Source organism: Falco rusticolus, chromosome 7, assembly GCF_015220075.1.
Source record: "Falco rusticolus isolate bFalRus1 chromosome 7, bFalRus1.pri, whole genome shotgun sequence".
Taxonomy (NCBI): Eukaryota; Metazoa; Chordata; class Aves; order Falconiformes; family Falconidae; genus Falco; species Falco rusticolus.
This window is the reverse complement of record NC_051193.1, coordinates 54045332-54062886: the sequence shown is the minus strand read 5'-3', so window position 1 is coordinate 54062886 and position 17555 is coordinate 54045332. Positions and strand designations below refer to the sequence as shown.

The following is a 17555-nucleotide window of genomic DNA, read 5'->3' as shown; positions in this document are numbered from 1 at the left end:
CCTGCTGAGAGACACCACTTTTCCTTGAGATTTCTTTGAGGGAAAGCTTTGATTTACAGAAAGAAAAGCAGCTAGGACAAAAAAGGTCTGCTACAACCAAACGTTCATGTTTGTATAAGCAGTTATCCAGTTTTAATCTTTTTTTCTATGAACATCCCAGAAACTGAAACCATTCAGAACATTTAGAGTTGAATACTCAGCAACAAATATTGTTTAGTGTTCAATACATACATATATATACACACACCCCACAGTATAATTACACTGTTTTTCAATAAGGCATTACAGAAGATAAATTCACACAGAATAAAAATACATACCCTCTAACCAAAGACTATCAATAGTCCAGGCAGAAAAGACCACATGACCAAGATATGAACAAAGACTAGATCCCACCAGAAAGGGATGGGGAGCCCCCTGCATGTCAGAAAATTAAGACAACACATGAAGAATGCGGACGTGCTCTAAAAAGAGGGCAGTCGCAGGGGGCATACAAAGGGAGAGTCTTAGTACAGAGGTGTGTTTAATTTTGACTGCTCTTTGCATTTGGGAAAAAGAATTGACTACACTATTTGATTTAATCTTTAAATGATAACAAAAAATAAAGAAAAAAAAGAGCCTGTGAAGATAGTGCAAGTACTCTTAAATGAAGAATTTAAAAGCGTGGCACTTCTATGGAAGGAATTAAAATAAACCTATTCTCTCCTAAAATACAATTGGCAGAGTAGTAAAATAAAAATGGGTCATATCAAGAACTTGAGGAAAACATTTCTTACAAATCCCAGTCAATATCTTGAGCCTTCCAATGTCAACTTATTATAATGGGCTTCTTTTTTTAGGTACTACCCAAACAGGTGAAAATAAAGGTAACACACCATTTAATAAGCATATCTCCATGAATAAGTACTCTAGAAATGAAAAATTGTAAAGAACGGTCGCTATCATGCAATATTATATACCAAAGTACATTTCTCAATAATTGTAAGCAGGACAGTGCCAACATGAAGAGATAATGGGGAGAAGGGAAATCAAACCCGAAACTAATCAGACAACAGAAAAAACAGCCAAAGAAAAGAGCCTACAACCCTGCTTCTTCCAGAATCAGAGGACTGTGTTAAAAGATTAGGATTAATCACAAAGTATGCAGCCATGCCTCTTAGGTACACACATTCAGTTGTGTGATGGCAATTACACTTGCCCTTCGTAGTTATAAAAATACATGCCCAGAAAGTGATTTCGAAGTCTCAATATACGTCCACTTTTTTATGAGGGGACACCTCAATGACAAGGATATAGGCAAGTCTGGAAAAAAAACTCTCTACCACAGCCCTGAAACAAACCACTAGGAAAAACAAAATTCATGGTGTTAGAAACCATTCATCTAGATGAAAAATGAGATGGTCGCCTGCAAAAAGTTCCTACTCCCCACACAATAATCTGTTTATGTATTTTGCACAACACAATGTTCTCAGAATGTTATCTTTTCTTCCAGAGGAGCTTCCTGCCCATCACTGGCTAGAGAAATATTGTCCCTCAAATCTGTGCTGGTTTGGCCCTGAATTTTGTGTTCCTAGATGAATATCTTAACTTTATCACTGGAGAGATTACATGCTTCCTCATCTCAAAGTTACAAAAAATATATGTGAAGGTTAGGTCACTCTCTTGCATGAAGAAAAATGGAGACCAAGCTACTTAGATGAAATTGTTGACATTGAAGGAAGTGGCGGAATACTGTAAGGCAGATGCTAACTTCCTAGGTTATGTTTCTGAAAGAACACGGGCGTAATCGTGATCATGACTGGTAACATGCTTTGTACTTATGGCTGCTTGGGCGTATTGGCATGCTCTGAGCCCGTCTAGTAAACGGAGCCTGTGGACAAAGGAATGCTCGATCTGGGAATAAAAAAATATAAACTTAGGCATGAGACAGGCCACGAGATGCTCAACTCTGCCAAACTGGCAACCAGTATGAACACTCAGCAGCAAAGTGTTAGGTATCTACGTATTTCTCCCATCAAAAGTTTATATGCCCTTAGCTCTTCAGATTCCTAATGAGAGGAATATTTTAAGTAAAGATCTGGAAAAGTGACATCCCAACTTCCTAAGTACTTTTTCATACTGGCCTGCGCTGTGCAGCATAACTAAAAAATATGCTGTGTAATTAGACTATTTAGATCAATGAGACAAAACTTTCAAAGCATTTCTCAAACCTACTTTGTTTGACTCTGTAAACAGGATTACAGTGTTTCTGAAAAGAAAATTATTGCATTCATGCTAGAAATACTGCTGTTGTCACCTCAGGAATCTGTTTTGTAGGAGCCAAAAATCCATCAGAAATACTTCTAGTTTTCAACTAAGCTTTGTTGTAAAACTCTGATTATTGGATTTATCACAGTATGCCATCAGTTTGTGTTAATATATTAATTGCAATATCCATCTTATCTATAGATTTAATAGAATTTGTATATTCTTAGGAATCATACCAAAAATAACTTTTTTCTTTAGTATTACTGTCTTTTAAGGTGAACATGCATAAATTATTATATAGCTTAAACTGAAATATGAGAGTCAACACTAAAATATTACAAGTATTTATTATAAAAGTCACATTGTGCTATGACATTTAAGATGTTTTTTGGCTTAGAAGTCCCATGTGGCTGTCAAATAGTTTGATGTAATTTACAAGAATATCAGCACCCTGTCATTTGCTATGTGCTTTACATCCTTCACTTTTAGAGATGCTGTTTGATTACACATCCATCCTGGCCTAACAAGTTAAAGTGTCTCAAGAAAAGATTAAACCTCCACTACACAGTTTGTACATGCAGACACACATGTATAAGAGAGACTCACAGCCAAAAAATGCCTATGTTTACATTTATTGCAGACTACGTTACACAAACACCAACCCTGAGATGGAAAGATGCACTTGTATGCTACTTATCAAAAGATCAAGACATTAATACTCACCCACAAAGTACAAACTACACCTGCATACATGTTGCAGAAGGTTTCCTCCACCACTGTCCTGTTGTTTTTCTTCTCTCATTTTGAATGGGACATCTTAGGGCAAAGAAGAAACATAGCCTTCCCCTACAACACTTGCAGAGAAAAAGAGGCTTTTTCCTGACTATTTCTCTTTAGTACACAGATTGCAAGCAGGCCAACAAAACCAAGGCTTCTTTCCTACAGAGATTAAAGAACAGTGCTAACTAGCAGCAAGGAATGAGGAACTCCTAAGTTTGCCAGTTGAGAAGTGTAACAAGTAAACACCTTCTCCTTGCCTCAGAAGGACATGCAAACTTCAGTGATAAAAATCTTACGCTGTGGACACCTGTACTAACCAGAGAAATTGTTCATTATTATTTTAATACCAGTGCAGCTAGAAGCCATAGTCATTGCATTGCACTGTGATGCTAGATGTACAGACACAGGAAGAGAAAGGAGAAAAAAATCCCAAACAAACCTGTAAGTATATTCATACAAAAGCTACGTATACACAGATAGTCAAGTACTAGGAAAACACTGAAACGCCACTGAATATGCTTGACCGTCTTAAACAGAAATACAGTCCTCATCAATTCACTGAAAAGTATTTTGAAAAGACTTTAGGCATGAGGGAAGTGGAGCAATATGCAATTGCTTAAAAATATAACAACTGAGTGATGAAGAGCACTGTACTGCTTTGAAGCCATGTATTTATCTCAACCATGAACTGAAAATGACAGTTTGGGAGAAAGGAGAGTTAAGAAGAAATGAAAAAGGGTCTTGCTAGTGGATACACATAACCTCATTTAGACATAATTGTGGGAGAGGTTGGGGGCAGATAAATGGATGGCACAGTAAAAACAGTAATATGCAAATACAAGAACACCGTTATGTCATATTTGCGGAGGTCAGAGAGTGTGACAAAAGGATATACTGAAGGAATAATATAAAAGCATAGAAGCAAATCGGTTTTCATGAACTCTCTCATTGTCTAAGACAAAACAGATTTCTACTAAGAATCTGGTGGTGTTGAATACCATTTATAAAAGACAATTAAGAAAGTAGTGCTGTTACAGTTAAATTTAAATCATGTTAGACAAAATGGAAGATCAAACAATCACTATAAATAGCAGTACATAAATTTAGAGATAGTGGGTAGTCAAAGATGGTTTGTTATTTCAAGATGGCAAACATCATAATATAGAGGAGAAAAAAAAAGGATGGGAAAGCTCAACTCTACAGAGATCATATGCAAGATATGGGGCAACAGAAGAGGAACAAATATAGAGGTTGAGGGGGGAAGAAAAAAAGGCTTCCTTTGTTCAAAATTAGCTGAGAGAAGTACAAGAAGGGAAATGCTTCTCAGTTTTCTTCTACATATTCTGGGGCAAGTAGATTGACAGTCATCATCTTAACTGGAAACTCTCTACATTTTCAGAGGAGGATCAGTACATTGAATGGACAGAGAATTTGATCATTCTTATCTAGAAACCCAGGATGTTTTAAAGAGGTCTCATTTCAGGTATCAAATTCCAGCAATGATTTCTTATACAGAGTATCAATGCATAAGTAATACTTACGATGCAAGTTGGCAATATTACTTACCATCATATGGATGTAGTTCAATTTAACAGGCTCCAGCATGTATATAAATATTATTTTAATAATTTCCCATATAAACTAGAAGCATCATTAAGATTGTAACCGATGAATAAAACTTTAACATTCATTTAAAAATTATTGGATTCTATTAAGTCTTAATGCAATATATAGTTTTCAAATTATTTATCATAAACACTTTCAGAAGCTGCTTCATTCTTGTTCACAGTACTGTGAAAAACAATCAGATAGGAAATTTATTTTAATCGTAAGTGAAATATTTGAATTTTAAGCAATCTGCTATTAATCTTATTGCTCTTTTCATGCATGTAGTAGCTGTTAAATTAAGAAAATAAGGTGTTCACACTAACATTCTCTCCCAGATGGAAATGCTACCACATTTTATTCTGAAACAACTTTGGATAATCACATAATGAGAATGAATTCCTGTAAAACTTGATCTGTATGAAGCTTGTGAAAAACTTGGCAAGTGACTTTAGAACCTGGTAGATAATTTCTGAAGGAATAACGTAGAAATTGGTACATCTCAGCCTTCCTTTGGTAAGTTGTCCTTTTCCCCTTTATTTGGTGCAATGAAATATGTTATGAAAATGTTTTATTAAACAAGTTCTGCTTGTATGGACAAACGTATGCTTATTCAGAAATGAGCCACCACATGATATTATGTGAATTCAAATAAAGTTGTTTGCTATTTGTATGTTGCGGCACAGCATCCCAGAAGAACCTAGAGGACTACCAATGCACAACGTGGTCAAAAAATACAGCTATATTCCTGTGTTCAAAAGTATTAGCAATTAATTTCTGCAGACACTGTGACTGAAAACTATATTATAGGATTGTCTAGCTGACAAATTACTCCCCAAATACATGGTAGGACTTCACCTTGCGCTCTTCTTCCCTTTAAAGGGGAAGATAGGAATTATGGTAGAAGTCAGAAACAAATTATTCTCCTTTTCTCAAAGATGCCTAATACAGAGTCAGGATCAGGTGCACTGAATTCAATCAGTTTCAGGGAAAACGCTGGAATAAAATCATGTACAACAGCAAACCCGCTCATCATCTTGATGCAAGTAAATGATGAAAAGGTTTGTGAGAATTTCTCCAGCACTAAACATTAATTAATTTTATCCTAAGGTTTCCTTCCCCACAGATCAATAAGATAAGAATCATGCCTTTCAGAGTAAGCTCCTGCAGGTGATCAAGGCTCTTGACACCATCAATATATTTACTAATTTTTTTCCTGCATCATCCACACCAATTGTTCACCTTCCTGCAAAGTTCAGCTATTCAGGTAACAGAATATGTTTATTTTCATATTATCAGATATATTAAAAAAAAGACCTCAATAACTGACAATCACATACTGTATTTGGCCACTAGATTGCATAAATTTATGAAAAAATAATTTCCAGAGATGCATGGACATCTGATGATAAATTTAAGTTTAAGACTAGGCAAACCAGATTTAGCTTGTGTATTAAAATTACTTACCACAAATAAGCAGACTAATTTTTTTAAAGTAGGTATCAGTATCTCAGTCATGCTAAGAGGTAACAGTGTTTATACATATGTGTGTATATACATACAACTACATGCATATATATTTAATATGCATTTGAAATATTTTTAAATTTATATATTTAACCAAAACCACAAAACAGGCATCTGTGGCTAGATTTTGGCAGGGAAGAATCAGCTTCCACTTGAAGACATTTGAAATAAAACACATATATTAGCCAACAAAGGTGAAACTATCTTACTGAAAAGCTCGCTTGGATGGGTATCTAAACCTACTGTGTGCCATGAAGAAATTCAACACATCATCAAACACGCTACTGGATTATCACAAATGGCCAACTACTAGAAGCCACAATTGAAAAATAACTACCTTTATTATTCTTTCTATATAAAATTCTTTTCTTTAATGCTCAGCAACAGGCATTTGGCAGCTGAACATTTTTTTTTGAAGCAGCAGTTAACAATGCAATTCACAAAACAAAGATAAGCTCAATGGTTTCCAGGAAACTGAAAGATGAAAGAATGTGGAGAGAGTCAGCCATGGTTTCAAATGAAGAAGTAGTGAACTAAGGTCAAACTAAAACCTAAAAGAAATTCAGCAAGGGCCCAGAAACCACGGTACAGATACATTTGAGTTGGATTGAAATTTCAATGCATACAATACATTCTTTGGTATATTAATTCACTGGGGACAGGTTTTTTCAAAATAAAGGAGGAACTCAGAGTCCAAAGCCCTTAGTCTCATTACTTCAAGCATAATACTTAGCAGACTTTCTGTGTTTTTATATCAATTGTAAAGTATGTTAAGGTCTTATCTTACAGCTTTGTTTTGCGTGCTCAGTCCCAGACTTCCCTGAAACAATGAAGTCCCACAGCATACATGAGGTAAAGTGTAATGGAGGAATTCATAAATGTTGTAATTTCAGATGCCAGCACCTACTAAAAAGACTGCTCAAGAAATACGATGAATGTGTTCCCCTTGAAGGGGTCAGATTAAAGCTACCATTATACAAATACATTTGAATAATTAATTTTGCAGTAGTGGAGGAAATACAGCATTCTACCATACACAAAAAAATATATTAATAAAGTTATCTTTATATCTACTGTAACTTACTCCCTAACACACAGAGCTAAATTCTGCTCTAGTTAAACTAGCCATAATTTCTACCTAGGAAACAAAAATAAACAAACAAAAGAAACAACAACAAGAAAAGCTTCTATCTGAGGGATTTTTTTTTGAAGTACATTTTAAAATAAGTCGTCTCACAGACATTAAAATTGTAAAATACTATATTTTAAAATTATAAAGCCCAGTATAACCACGTATTCAGAAATAACGTTCCTAACTGGTGACAAATCACCTCCTCTACTCAGAGCAGAGAATTTATTTCCAGTTTTACACAGCAAATTACAGTGGTTTAGGAAAGAGTAAAGGAGAAATTGAAATGCAATGTGAATTTTAAATACATTAATTTTAAATAGACAATTGAATTGTTTAATTAGCTAAGCTAGAAAAATAGCAATGTTAAAAGCTGCATACCTGGAGTCTGGTCAAAAGTGAGAGGCAATCTCTCACAACCTGTATTTCATACCACAGAAATTACAATGTTTTCACCAGTAATAATATCTCCTAGAACCATGCCCAGGCATTCTTCCTCTGACCTACAGCAAAGAGTGCCACCTATTGAATAACAAACAGTATTTCCAGATATCATTAAATTATTCTGGAAACATGCCACCTACATATTCCCACACACACACGTCCTTAACCCAAGCATTCTATTTAGCCTTTCATCCTGCAGTTTCCTGGCAGAGAGCAGTTTTGCTGCTAACATTGTTACAGAATTGACGGCCAAAATATTACTTTAGTATAGAAACAAGGTGCCCAATCCACACTGCATAAGTCACCTGATTTTTAGACGTTCCCACACCAAATAACAAAAACATTATTCAATTATGTATGTTGCAACAGAAGGAGATACCTTCTACTCTTATTTCTGGAAAATACAGTTATTTCTAAAGAAGATTGGACAAAACAGCATGGTATCAAGGACACGAAACTAAAAAAAAACAACAGTATTTTCTGGTGGCTCTTTGTTGTTCACACAAAAAAAAGTGTACATTTTCTATATGTTTTACTTTGCTGTTAGCAGGAAAAACCTACCTACATTTAGAGTTGAATACTTCTTAATTTAAACTGGCAATCAAAGTATCTCACGGAGGACCTAATACAACATATGAATATGAAATATTTGTGTGATCTTAGAGTCATGCTACAGAGCAGCAGCTGATTAAGATGACACAGTATGTCCCCCTGAAGAAGCCTTACCCGATGCTGCATAGCACACAGCAACGCTAGTCTGGCCATGAGTTACGCTTTGGTACAGACAACATACCCTATGTTTATAAGCACTGTAAATTAGCATTGCATTCTATCAATTCAGAGTTTTAAATACACACAATCTAGCCAAGGAAAAACGTGTGGTATGTTGCAAGACTCTTTGTGTAATGTGAAACCAAACAATACTGCTATAATCCAACCAAGACTTGGAACTGACCCATTTATATACAAAATATTTGAATGAGTCAGCAGCCCACTGCATTTCCCAGGCCTGCCGTAGACTATCGTACAGTCCCAGACACACTTCCTCAGATTGTGTTTGCCTCATGAACAAGGTCAGCAGTGACAAAAAGTGATATAAAGGTCAATGACTAGGAAAAGATGACAATGAGCCAACTTGATTTACCTCTTTGCCTATTAACATATAAAATATACTGAAGTTACACAGAACTCCTCTATTTATTTGCCCCCTCATCTTTTACATGTTTAATGTATTAAAGCAGTGTATTAATATGAAGTTTTACTATTATTTTGGAACTGTGAAAAAATAAGAGTTAAAAACGCTCCCTAACTTTAGTGACACACACACCCCCAAGTGAACAGCCTCTAAAGGAATCACTGCCTCCTTGTCATAGAATCAGAGAATCATTCAGGTTGGAAAAAAAACTCTAAGATCATAGAGTCCAACTGTTAACACAGGACTGACAAGTCCATCACTAAACCATGACCCTAAGCACCACATCTATGCATTTTTTAAATACCCCCAGGGATGGTGATTTGGTGATTCCACCACTTCCCTGGGCAGCCTGTTGCAATGCTTAACCACCCTTTCAGTGAAGAAATTTTTCCTAATATCCAGGCTAAACCTCCCTCGGTGCAACTTGAGGCCATTTCCTCTTGTCCTGTTGCTTGTTATCTGGGAGAAGCGACTGACACCCAGCTGCCTGCAACCCCCTTTCAGTTGCTCTCAGGTAGAGAGCAGTAAGGTCTCCCCTGAGCCTGCTCCTCTCCAGGCTGGAATACCCCAGTTCCCTCAGATGCTCCTCATAAGACTTGTGCTCCAGACCCTTCACCAGCTCTGCTGCCCTTCTCTGGACACACTTCAAGAAGGGTGTTGAGGTGCTGAAGTGAGGGGCCCAAAACCGAACACAGTATTCAAGCTGCAGCCTCATCAGTGCCAAGTATAGGGGGACAATCACTGCCCTTGTCCTGCAGGACGTGCTATTTTGGATACAAGCCAGGATGCCAGCAGCCTTCTTGGCCACCTGGGCACACTGCTGGCTCATGTTCATCCAGCTGTCAGCCAGCACCCCCAGGCCCTTTTCCCCCAGGCACTTTCCAGCCGCTCTGCCCCCAGCCCGTAGCGCTGTGTGGGGCTGCTGTGACCCACGTGCAGGACCCAGCACTGAGCCTTGTTGAACCTGGTACAACTGGCCTTGGCCCATGGGTCCAGCCTGCCCGGATGCCCCTGCAGAGCCTGCCTGCCCTCCAGCAGGTCAACACTCCCCCACAGCTTGGTGTCGCCTGCAAACTGGCTGAGGGTGCACTCGATCCCCTTGTCCAGATCGTCGATAAAGATACTAAACAGAGCTGGCCCCAGCACTGAGCCCTGGGGAACACCACTTGTGACCGGGCACCAGCTGGGTGTAACTCCATCCACCACCACTCCTTGGGCCCGGCCGTCCAGCAGCTTTTTACACAGCGCAGAGTGCACCCGTCCAAGCCGTGAGCAGCCAGTTTCCCCAGAGAATGCTGTGGGAGACTGTCAAAGGCTTTAATAAAGTCCAGGTAAACAACATGCACAGCCTTTCCTTCATCCACTAGGCAGGTCATCTTGTAGAAGGAGATCAGGTTCATCAAGCAGGACCTGCCCCTCATAAACCCACACATGCTGGGCCCAGTCCCTCTGTTCTCCTGCACATGCCGTGTGATGGCGCTCAGGATGACCTGCTCCATAACTTTCCCCGGCACTGAGGTCAGGCTGACAGGCCTGTAGTTCCCCAGATCCTCCTTCCTGCCCTTCTTGTAGATGGGTGTCACGCTGGCTGACCTCCAGGCTGCTGGGACCTGCCCACTTAGCCAGGACTGCTGATAAATGATGGAGAGTGGCCTGGTGAGCTCCTCTGCCAGCTCCCTCAGTACCTCCAGGTGGATCCCAACTGGCCTCATAGACTTCTGTGTGTCTAAGCGGAGCAGCAGGTCCCCAGCTGTTTCCTCCTGGGCTGTGGAGACTTCATTCTGCTCCTCGTCCCTGGCTTCCAGCTCAGGGGGCCAAGTACCCAGAAGGAAGCTGGGCTTGCTGTTAAAGACTGAGGCAAAGAAAGCATTAAGTACGTCAGGTTTTTCCTCATGCTTTGTGGCAATGTTCCCCCACACATTCAATAAAGGATGCAAATTCTCCTTGGCCCTCCTTTTGTTTCTAATGGATTTGTAAAAGCATTTTTTTATCTTTTAGAGCAGTGGGCAGCCTGAGTTCTAGCTGGGCTTTTGTCTTTCAAATCTTCCCCCTGCATAACCTCGTGACATCCTTACAGTCCTCCAGAGTTGCCTGCCCCTTCCCCAGAGGTGGTAAACTCTCCTTTTTTCCCCGAGTTCCGGCCAAAGCTCTCTGTTCAGCCAGGCTGGTCTTCCCCACTAGCTCATCATTTGGCACATGGGGACAGCCCCGTCCTGCACCTTTAAAATAACCTTCTTGAAGAACGTCCAGCCAACCTGGACCCTGTGGCCTTTCAGGACTGCCTGCCAAGGGACTCTGTCGACGAGGCTCCTAAATAGGAAAAAGTTTGCCCTCTGGAAGTCCAAGGTAGCAGTTCTGCTGACCCCTCTTCTTACTTCTCCAAAAATCAAAAACTATCATCTCGTGATCACTAAGCCCAAGACATCTGAAGTCTGTTCCTATACTCCATAAGTACTCCATATTGGCTGTGCAGTTCAAGCACTGCCAGCATAAACCCTGCATATGTAGATAGTGGCTGAAGTTTTTGCAGCTGTAGCAACAGTTGTATGAGGAATTCAGATTATACCACTGTGGTTATGGCACTGTCTGAATTACAAAGCTTCTGATCTGCACTGGAGATCACTTTGAGAGCAATAAAAGACAACTAGAACAGTATTTGTCCTAACTCTGATTACTGCAGAAGGTAGCCCTACTGCTGAATAAAGACCTCCACAAGCCAAGGGTAGCCTACACAGATTTTTTTGGTCTGACGCAACAAACGTAGTCATAAAACCATAAATACACAAGAAAAACACTAAACATCAGTTACACACAAAAAACACATTCCTAAAATGCACAGTCTTACTATTTTTCCTTCAGTGTAGTTATACTAAAGAAAGATAACCACCTGAGAAATGCATAAAATATCTTGATCTTTTTCCTTGTAGAATAAAAAAAATCATCAGACTGGGAAGGGTGAGTATCAAGAGGTCTCTAGTCCTACCTCTTGCTCAAAGCAGGGTCAGCTATGAGATCAGATCAAATACCTTATGGCTTTGACCAGCCAGGTCCGCAAAATTTTAAGGACGGATATTTCACAGTCTCTCCATGCAACCTGCTTCCCATTCTCAGTTACCCTCAGAGGTATTTTCTTGTTCTTTAAATTCAGTTGGAACTTCCCCATTTCAATTTATTAATATTGCCTCTTGTTCTCCCACCATGTAACTCAGTAAAGATACTGCTGCTCTGCCTTCTCTGTAACACCCTCTTTATTAATAGGAAGCTACTGTTACGTCTGCCTGAGCCATCTCTTCTCCAGGTTTAGCAAACCAAGTCTCCTTAGCCTCACAGGTGAAGTGCTTTAGCCCCAGATCATCTCAGTGGCCCTCTGCTGAACTTGCTAAGGTAAGTCAACACCTTTCTTTACTGGGGAGCCCAAAACTGGATGCAATACTCTAGACCAGTCTAATGAGTACCCGGCAAAGGGGAGTAATTAATTCCTTTCATCTGTTGGCTAAGTTCATGTAGGTACGTACAGCCAAGTCCACTGTTAATCTTAACTGTTAAGCCACTGCTGGTGGCTCATGTGTAGTCCGCTGCCCACAACAATGCCAGGTCCTTTTCAGCAGGGCTGCTCCCCGGCCAGGCAGGCTCCACCTTGCACTGTCAGAGGGAGTTATTTCACTCTAATGCAAAACTCCGCATTTGTCCTTGAATTTCACACTGTTCCTGTCAGCTCCCTCCTCCAGCCTAACTCCCAGTGAGTGGCAGCCCTGCCCTCCAGCTTACAGAGCAGATCTAGTCATTTTATCAAAGACAGCAATCAGGCTGGTCAAGCATGACTTACTCTCGGTAAATCCATGCTCATTATTTCCAGTCACCACCACCTCCATTTGCACACCTCTTTTATGTCAATTACCTATACTGATGCCTCTTGCTAATGTACCAAAATTCTTGGGGTTTCCTAGTAAAAATGCAGCTTCATCAGGTCACCCATACCAGCTGTCATCTCACCTGCCTCTTGTACACAACTATACTAGTTTGTCTTCCCCACATAGCACATTCCATAGAGAAACAAAAGCTTTCTCATCCCAAAGCAGAAAAATAACACTAAACAAAGACGTTAAAATCTTAAAAATACATATATATATCCAGGTTTTAATGACTACTGCCAAGCTACACTAATGCAGTGATGTTCTTTTAAGTATTCAGCAGTTTCATTCCTGACTTCACCTAAGCAAGGGAAACCTTCAAAGATTTATTAAAAAAAAGCAAACAAAAAATTAAAAATTGAAAGAGATTTTCTTCCTGTGCTCTTAAGATCTATGCGAGATCCAACATAAAAAAACAAATACCAGCATTGCCTTTCATGCCAAACAAAGGACAACTCTATCATCTTAGGACTCTCCTTTTGAATTCATCTGTTTTTAATGTATACATTTTCTCCCTAATTCTCTTCTGTACGGGTTGCTTTGTAGCTCTTTCAGCGCAGATCAAACAGCATGTTTACAATGTATATTTAAAAATTAATAAAAAGATTCCTGAAGGCCTTCAGGTTCCCCAGCGCTACTTTTTAGTTAGATTTTGTTATTGTAACTTGAGAGTAATTTAATAAATTATACTCGCTGAAAGAGAAAAGAATAGTAGTATATTACCTGAGAAAGGCCCATAAGTTTTGGTTTGTGAGTCCTGGCTCTATGACTTAGAAATAACTTAGGAGGCAAAAATTATGTTTAACGATCCTCTTAGATTTTAAATTGCCTTTCCTTACCTGCTCTTACTCAAAGTAGTAAGAAGAATAAGATGCGATGTACTTATTCTAAAACAGTAATGATTTTTTACTACCATTTTACTTACGTGATCCTATTTATAGGCCCTTGCACCTATGAAATCCAGGTATTAAATGAAAATTAAGTTACAAAAATACACTAAATGAATTCAGCAAAGCTAAATCACCCAATAACTTAGTGTATACAACATTCCCACCAGACCTGGTTCTTCAAAGAACACAATTATATGAGCCATAAAAAAAAAAAAATCCTTTTAGGATGTATTTATATATGATTGTTTATGCTATCTCCCTCTGGGGAGGAAGAGAGGAAAATAACTTCTTTCACTCTGAAAAACACTAAAACACTATGTTCATGGGAAACAGGCATATACAACTGAAAAATATGTTTCCCGGACTAAGAAAAATTATTTGAGACTTTTGCTTGTATATTTCTTTGGGTATTCCTTCAGGAATTTACACAAGGTTGCAGAATTAGATTTTATTTTAAGACACATGGAATGGTAAACTCCAAAGTTCTCAAACCAAGAGGAGAAAAATATGACAAAAATAGGAGACTTACAAGATTTCTCTCTAGGGATTTCAGCTGATGATCTATTTCTTTCAGACGATTTTGTTGATCCCGTTGTTCCTTATTGTCTCGCAGAACCTTTTCACCTGGAACTGCTTCTAAGCTTCTGTTTGCATAAACCAGAGGCTCCTAACAAAAGGAAGACCAGGCAGAAGTTAAACATATGACTTTATACTGCTTCAAAACCAGACAAATGTTCTTTTTATTTCTATTAGGAAAAAATTTAAATGTTTAGAATAATGTGTCAATTTCAAATTTCACAGATGTTAAATTTTCATTATGCACATTTTCAAATACAATAACTAAACACCACGCTGGACTTATTTCAATAAAAAACTTCTTTCTCTTCGCATTTTAAGAGGAATTTCTTAGTCTCCAGAGCTAAGATTTTTACGCTTAAATTTTACTACAATAAAAACATGAGGAGACTGAATGAGGGGTTCAAAGCCTTCTCCTATTAACCACACTGGGATCACAATTAGGCCAGAAGGGAAAGGAAGAACTGAACTGAAATGACTCTGTGTTTTGGTTACTAGAGACCATGGTAAATGAGAAATAACCCTCTCTAAGTTGGAGCTGGATGCACAACTATTAGTAAAGATTTGGGTTACATATTCTTACATCCTTCAGTAGCTTTGGATCAGATCCTGAAGTTTGTATCAGTCCTGAATCACAGAATGGTTTGAGTTGGAAGGGACCTTAAAGATTATCTAGTTCCAACTCCCCTGCCATGGGCAGGGACACCTTTCACCAGACCAGGTTGCTCAAAGTCCCATGCAGCCTGGCCTTCAACACTGCCAGGGATGGGGCATCCACAGCTTCTCTGGGCAACCTGTTCCAGTGTCTCACCACCTTCACAGTAAAGACTTTCTTCTTAATATTTAGTCTACCCTCTTGCAGTTTAAAACCCTACTAAAAAGTATGTCCCCATCTTTCTTATAAGCCCCTTTTAGGAACTGGAAGCCTGCTATAAGGTGTCCCTAGAGCCTTCTCTCCTCCAGGCTGAATAACCTCAACTCTCAGCCTGTCTTCACAGCAGAGGTGCTCCAGCCCTCTGACCATCTTCATGGCCCTTCTCTGGACTTGTTCCAACAGGACCATGACCTTTCTATGTTGGGGGCTCCAGCAGTACTGCAGGTGGGGTCTCACAAAAGGGGAGTAGAGGGAAGAATCACCTCCCTCGACCACGCTTCTTTGGATGCAGCCCCCAGGATATGGTTGGCTTTGTGGGCTGTAAGTGCACACTACTGAGCCACGTTGAGCTTTTTGTGCACCAGCACACCCAAGTCGTTCTCCTCATACAGGGAGGAGAGCCTCCAATACATTCAAGGTTTAATATTACACATATTTAGATCATTAAGAAAACAAGGACTGGCCAAACAGCAAAGTTATGTTCTAATTGGAAAAAAAACCAGGGCTCTCTCTTGCAAACCAAAGATCCTATAAAAGAACCCAAGGAATCCAAATAATGGTAGAGGAGAAAAAACAAAAAATACCCATGCCTTTTAGTCAATTCAACCCAAAGGAACATGAGCAACCATCTAATAATAATATACTCTATTTATTCTTATTTTTAGGAGCAGCTCAAGCAATCCTAATAAAAACACACAGGAAAAGATTTTTATATAGTGTGTCTAACTGGAAAGAAAAACAACCTTTGCAATTTAACATTGAACAGAAATTCCCAACTACAATATAGAAAAAAACCGTCAGCATCTGTAAACAATTTTTTCTAAACATCAAACAAATCTATGAGTTCTGATATTTAAACATATTAGTTGCCTGAAAATAAACTTACTTTTAACACAGTACAAATCTTTGAATATATATTTACAATCAGCAATAGCTGGCAGTACCACAGTGTCAGTAAATTTTCCTATGAAAGACAGATATCAACAGCACCATCTATTAATGACTAGAATCTCTCCAAACTGGATTGACATTTAATGTGGGCCACCTAAGGCCAAATTCTTAATATTGAATATCTAAAGATAGGCTTCTAAATACACAGTTTTTTACATTAAATATGATGCCCAATGGCAAGAAATCTGCATGACTGACATCTATACAGAACATAAAAACCCAAAGGATTTATTTAAACTTGTGTTTACTAATACATGAAACAAGGATATGACCTTTATATCTGCAATATAAATATAGGGTTCGCAAAAAAGCTCAAAATATAGCAACTGAAGGACCCGCTAATGAGAATTGCTTTTACATGGCATTGTTCTTCCAGTAATTTTACATCTTTAATTGTTTAACTGTTCATGGAAGGGCAAGGAGGAAGATGATGGCCTATTTCTTTTTCTTTAAAAACAGTTATCACTGTTTCTGCAATGATATCTCTAAATCCAATCTTTTGATCATCTGGGCATATATAGACACATTACCATGTGAGCAGTTAGTGCTCTGCATGGACTAGAACTGCAGTTATGATTTGTTTTAAAGAGTAATGTTATGAATACACCTATAAGAATATGCAACTAGTGGTACTGAGAAGTCACTATATACTATATTACACTTCTCAGTGTTTATTTTGGGATTTGTATGCATGGACTACTGTTTGATATTTTTATATGAACTCAGCCTTCAATGAAGAACAGAGCTCAAACTGCACACAGCATCTCTGAAAAATATTATGCTGCAGTACCAGCTAGATTAAAAAAAGGTGATAGTGAGAGGAGTCACAAAATCAAAAAAGTTATTAACTTCAAATTTTTTACTTTCTTTCCCACACATTTCTGAAGCAAAGCTTTATGCAAATCTCTGTCCTAGTCTTTCAAATAGTTTCAGGCATACATGTTTCATTTTACAGACAGCTCAGCCGCTGCAAGCACTTATGAGTAACCTCTTCAAACTTTAGGAAAACTAGGTATCACAGGTTATTTTACCTTTTATCACACTCAGTATGATTTTAAGCCGGTTGCTTCTCTAGCAAGACAATATAAAACTAAATTCTTAAATGGGATTAAACATGATAACTTTATTCTCCATAAACTTTTCTTGAATATTGAGCTCTGCCATGATACCTAACCAATTCTTATCAGAGAGTGCTGGCTAGAACTTGAATGACGAACATTTACCAGAAACAGAAGTACTTGGTTCAACGTTTCTCCAACATCAACATCCACTACTGATACAATTTATTTAGATGAGATGGTAAAAAAAATAAATCTTACTATTTACTCTCTATCAGCATGGTTTTGCACACTTGAGTCACATTCTTTCTTACTCATTTTTTCCAAACTCTCCATAATCACTCATTGCATAGGAGCCATTATACACA

The 17555-nt window shown here is 38.5% G+C and overlaps 1 protein-coding gene across 7 annotated transcripts in view; it reads right to left on the bottom strand.

Annotated features, from left to right (window-relative positions):
* The window catches only part of FSIP1 (fibrous sheath interacting protein 1), an 89157-nt gene that overhangs the window by 45473 nt on the left and 26129 nt on the right, over positions 1–17555 (bottom strand). For all 7 annotated transcript variants that reach the window (XM_037395461.1, XM_037395462.1, XM_037395457.1 and 4 more), the window contains one exon: positions 14258–14395. In XM_037395461.1, coding sequence (XP_037251358.1) covers positions 14258–14395 — 138 coding nt within the window. The remainder of the gene's footprint in view (positions 1–14257; positions 14396–17555) is intronic.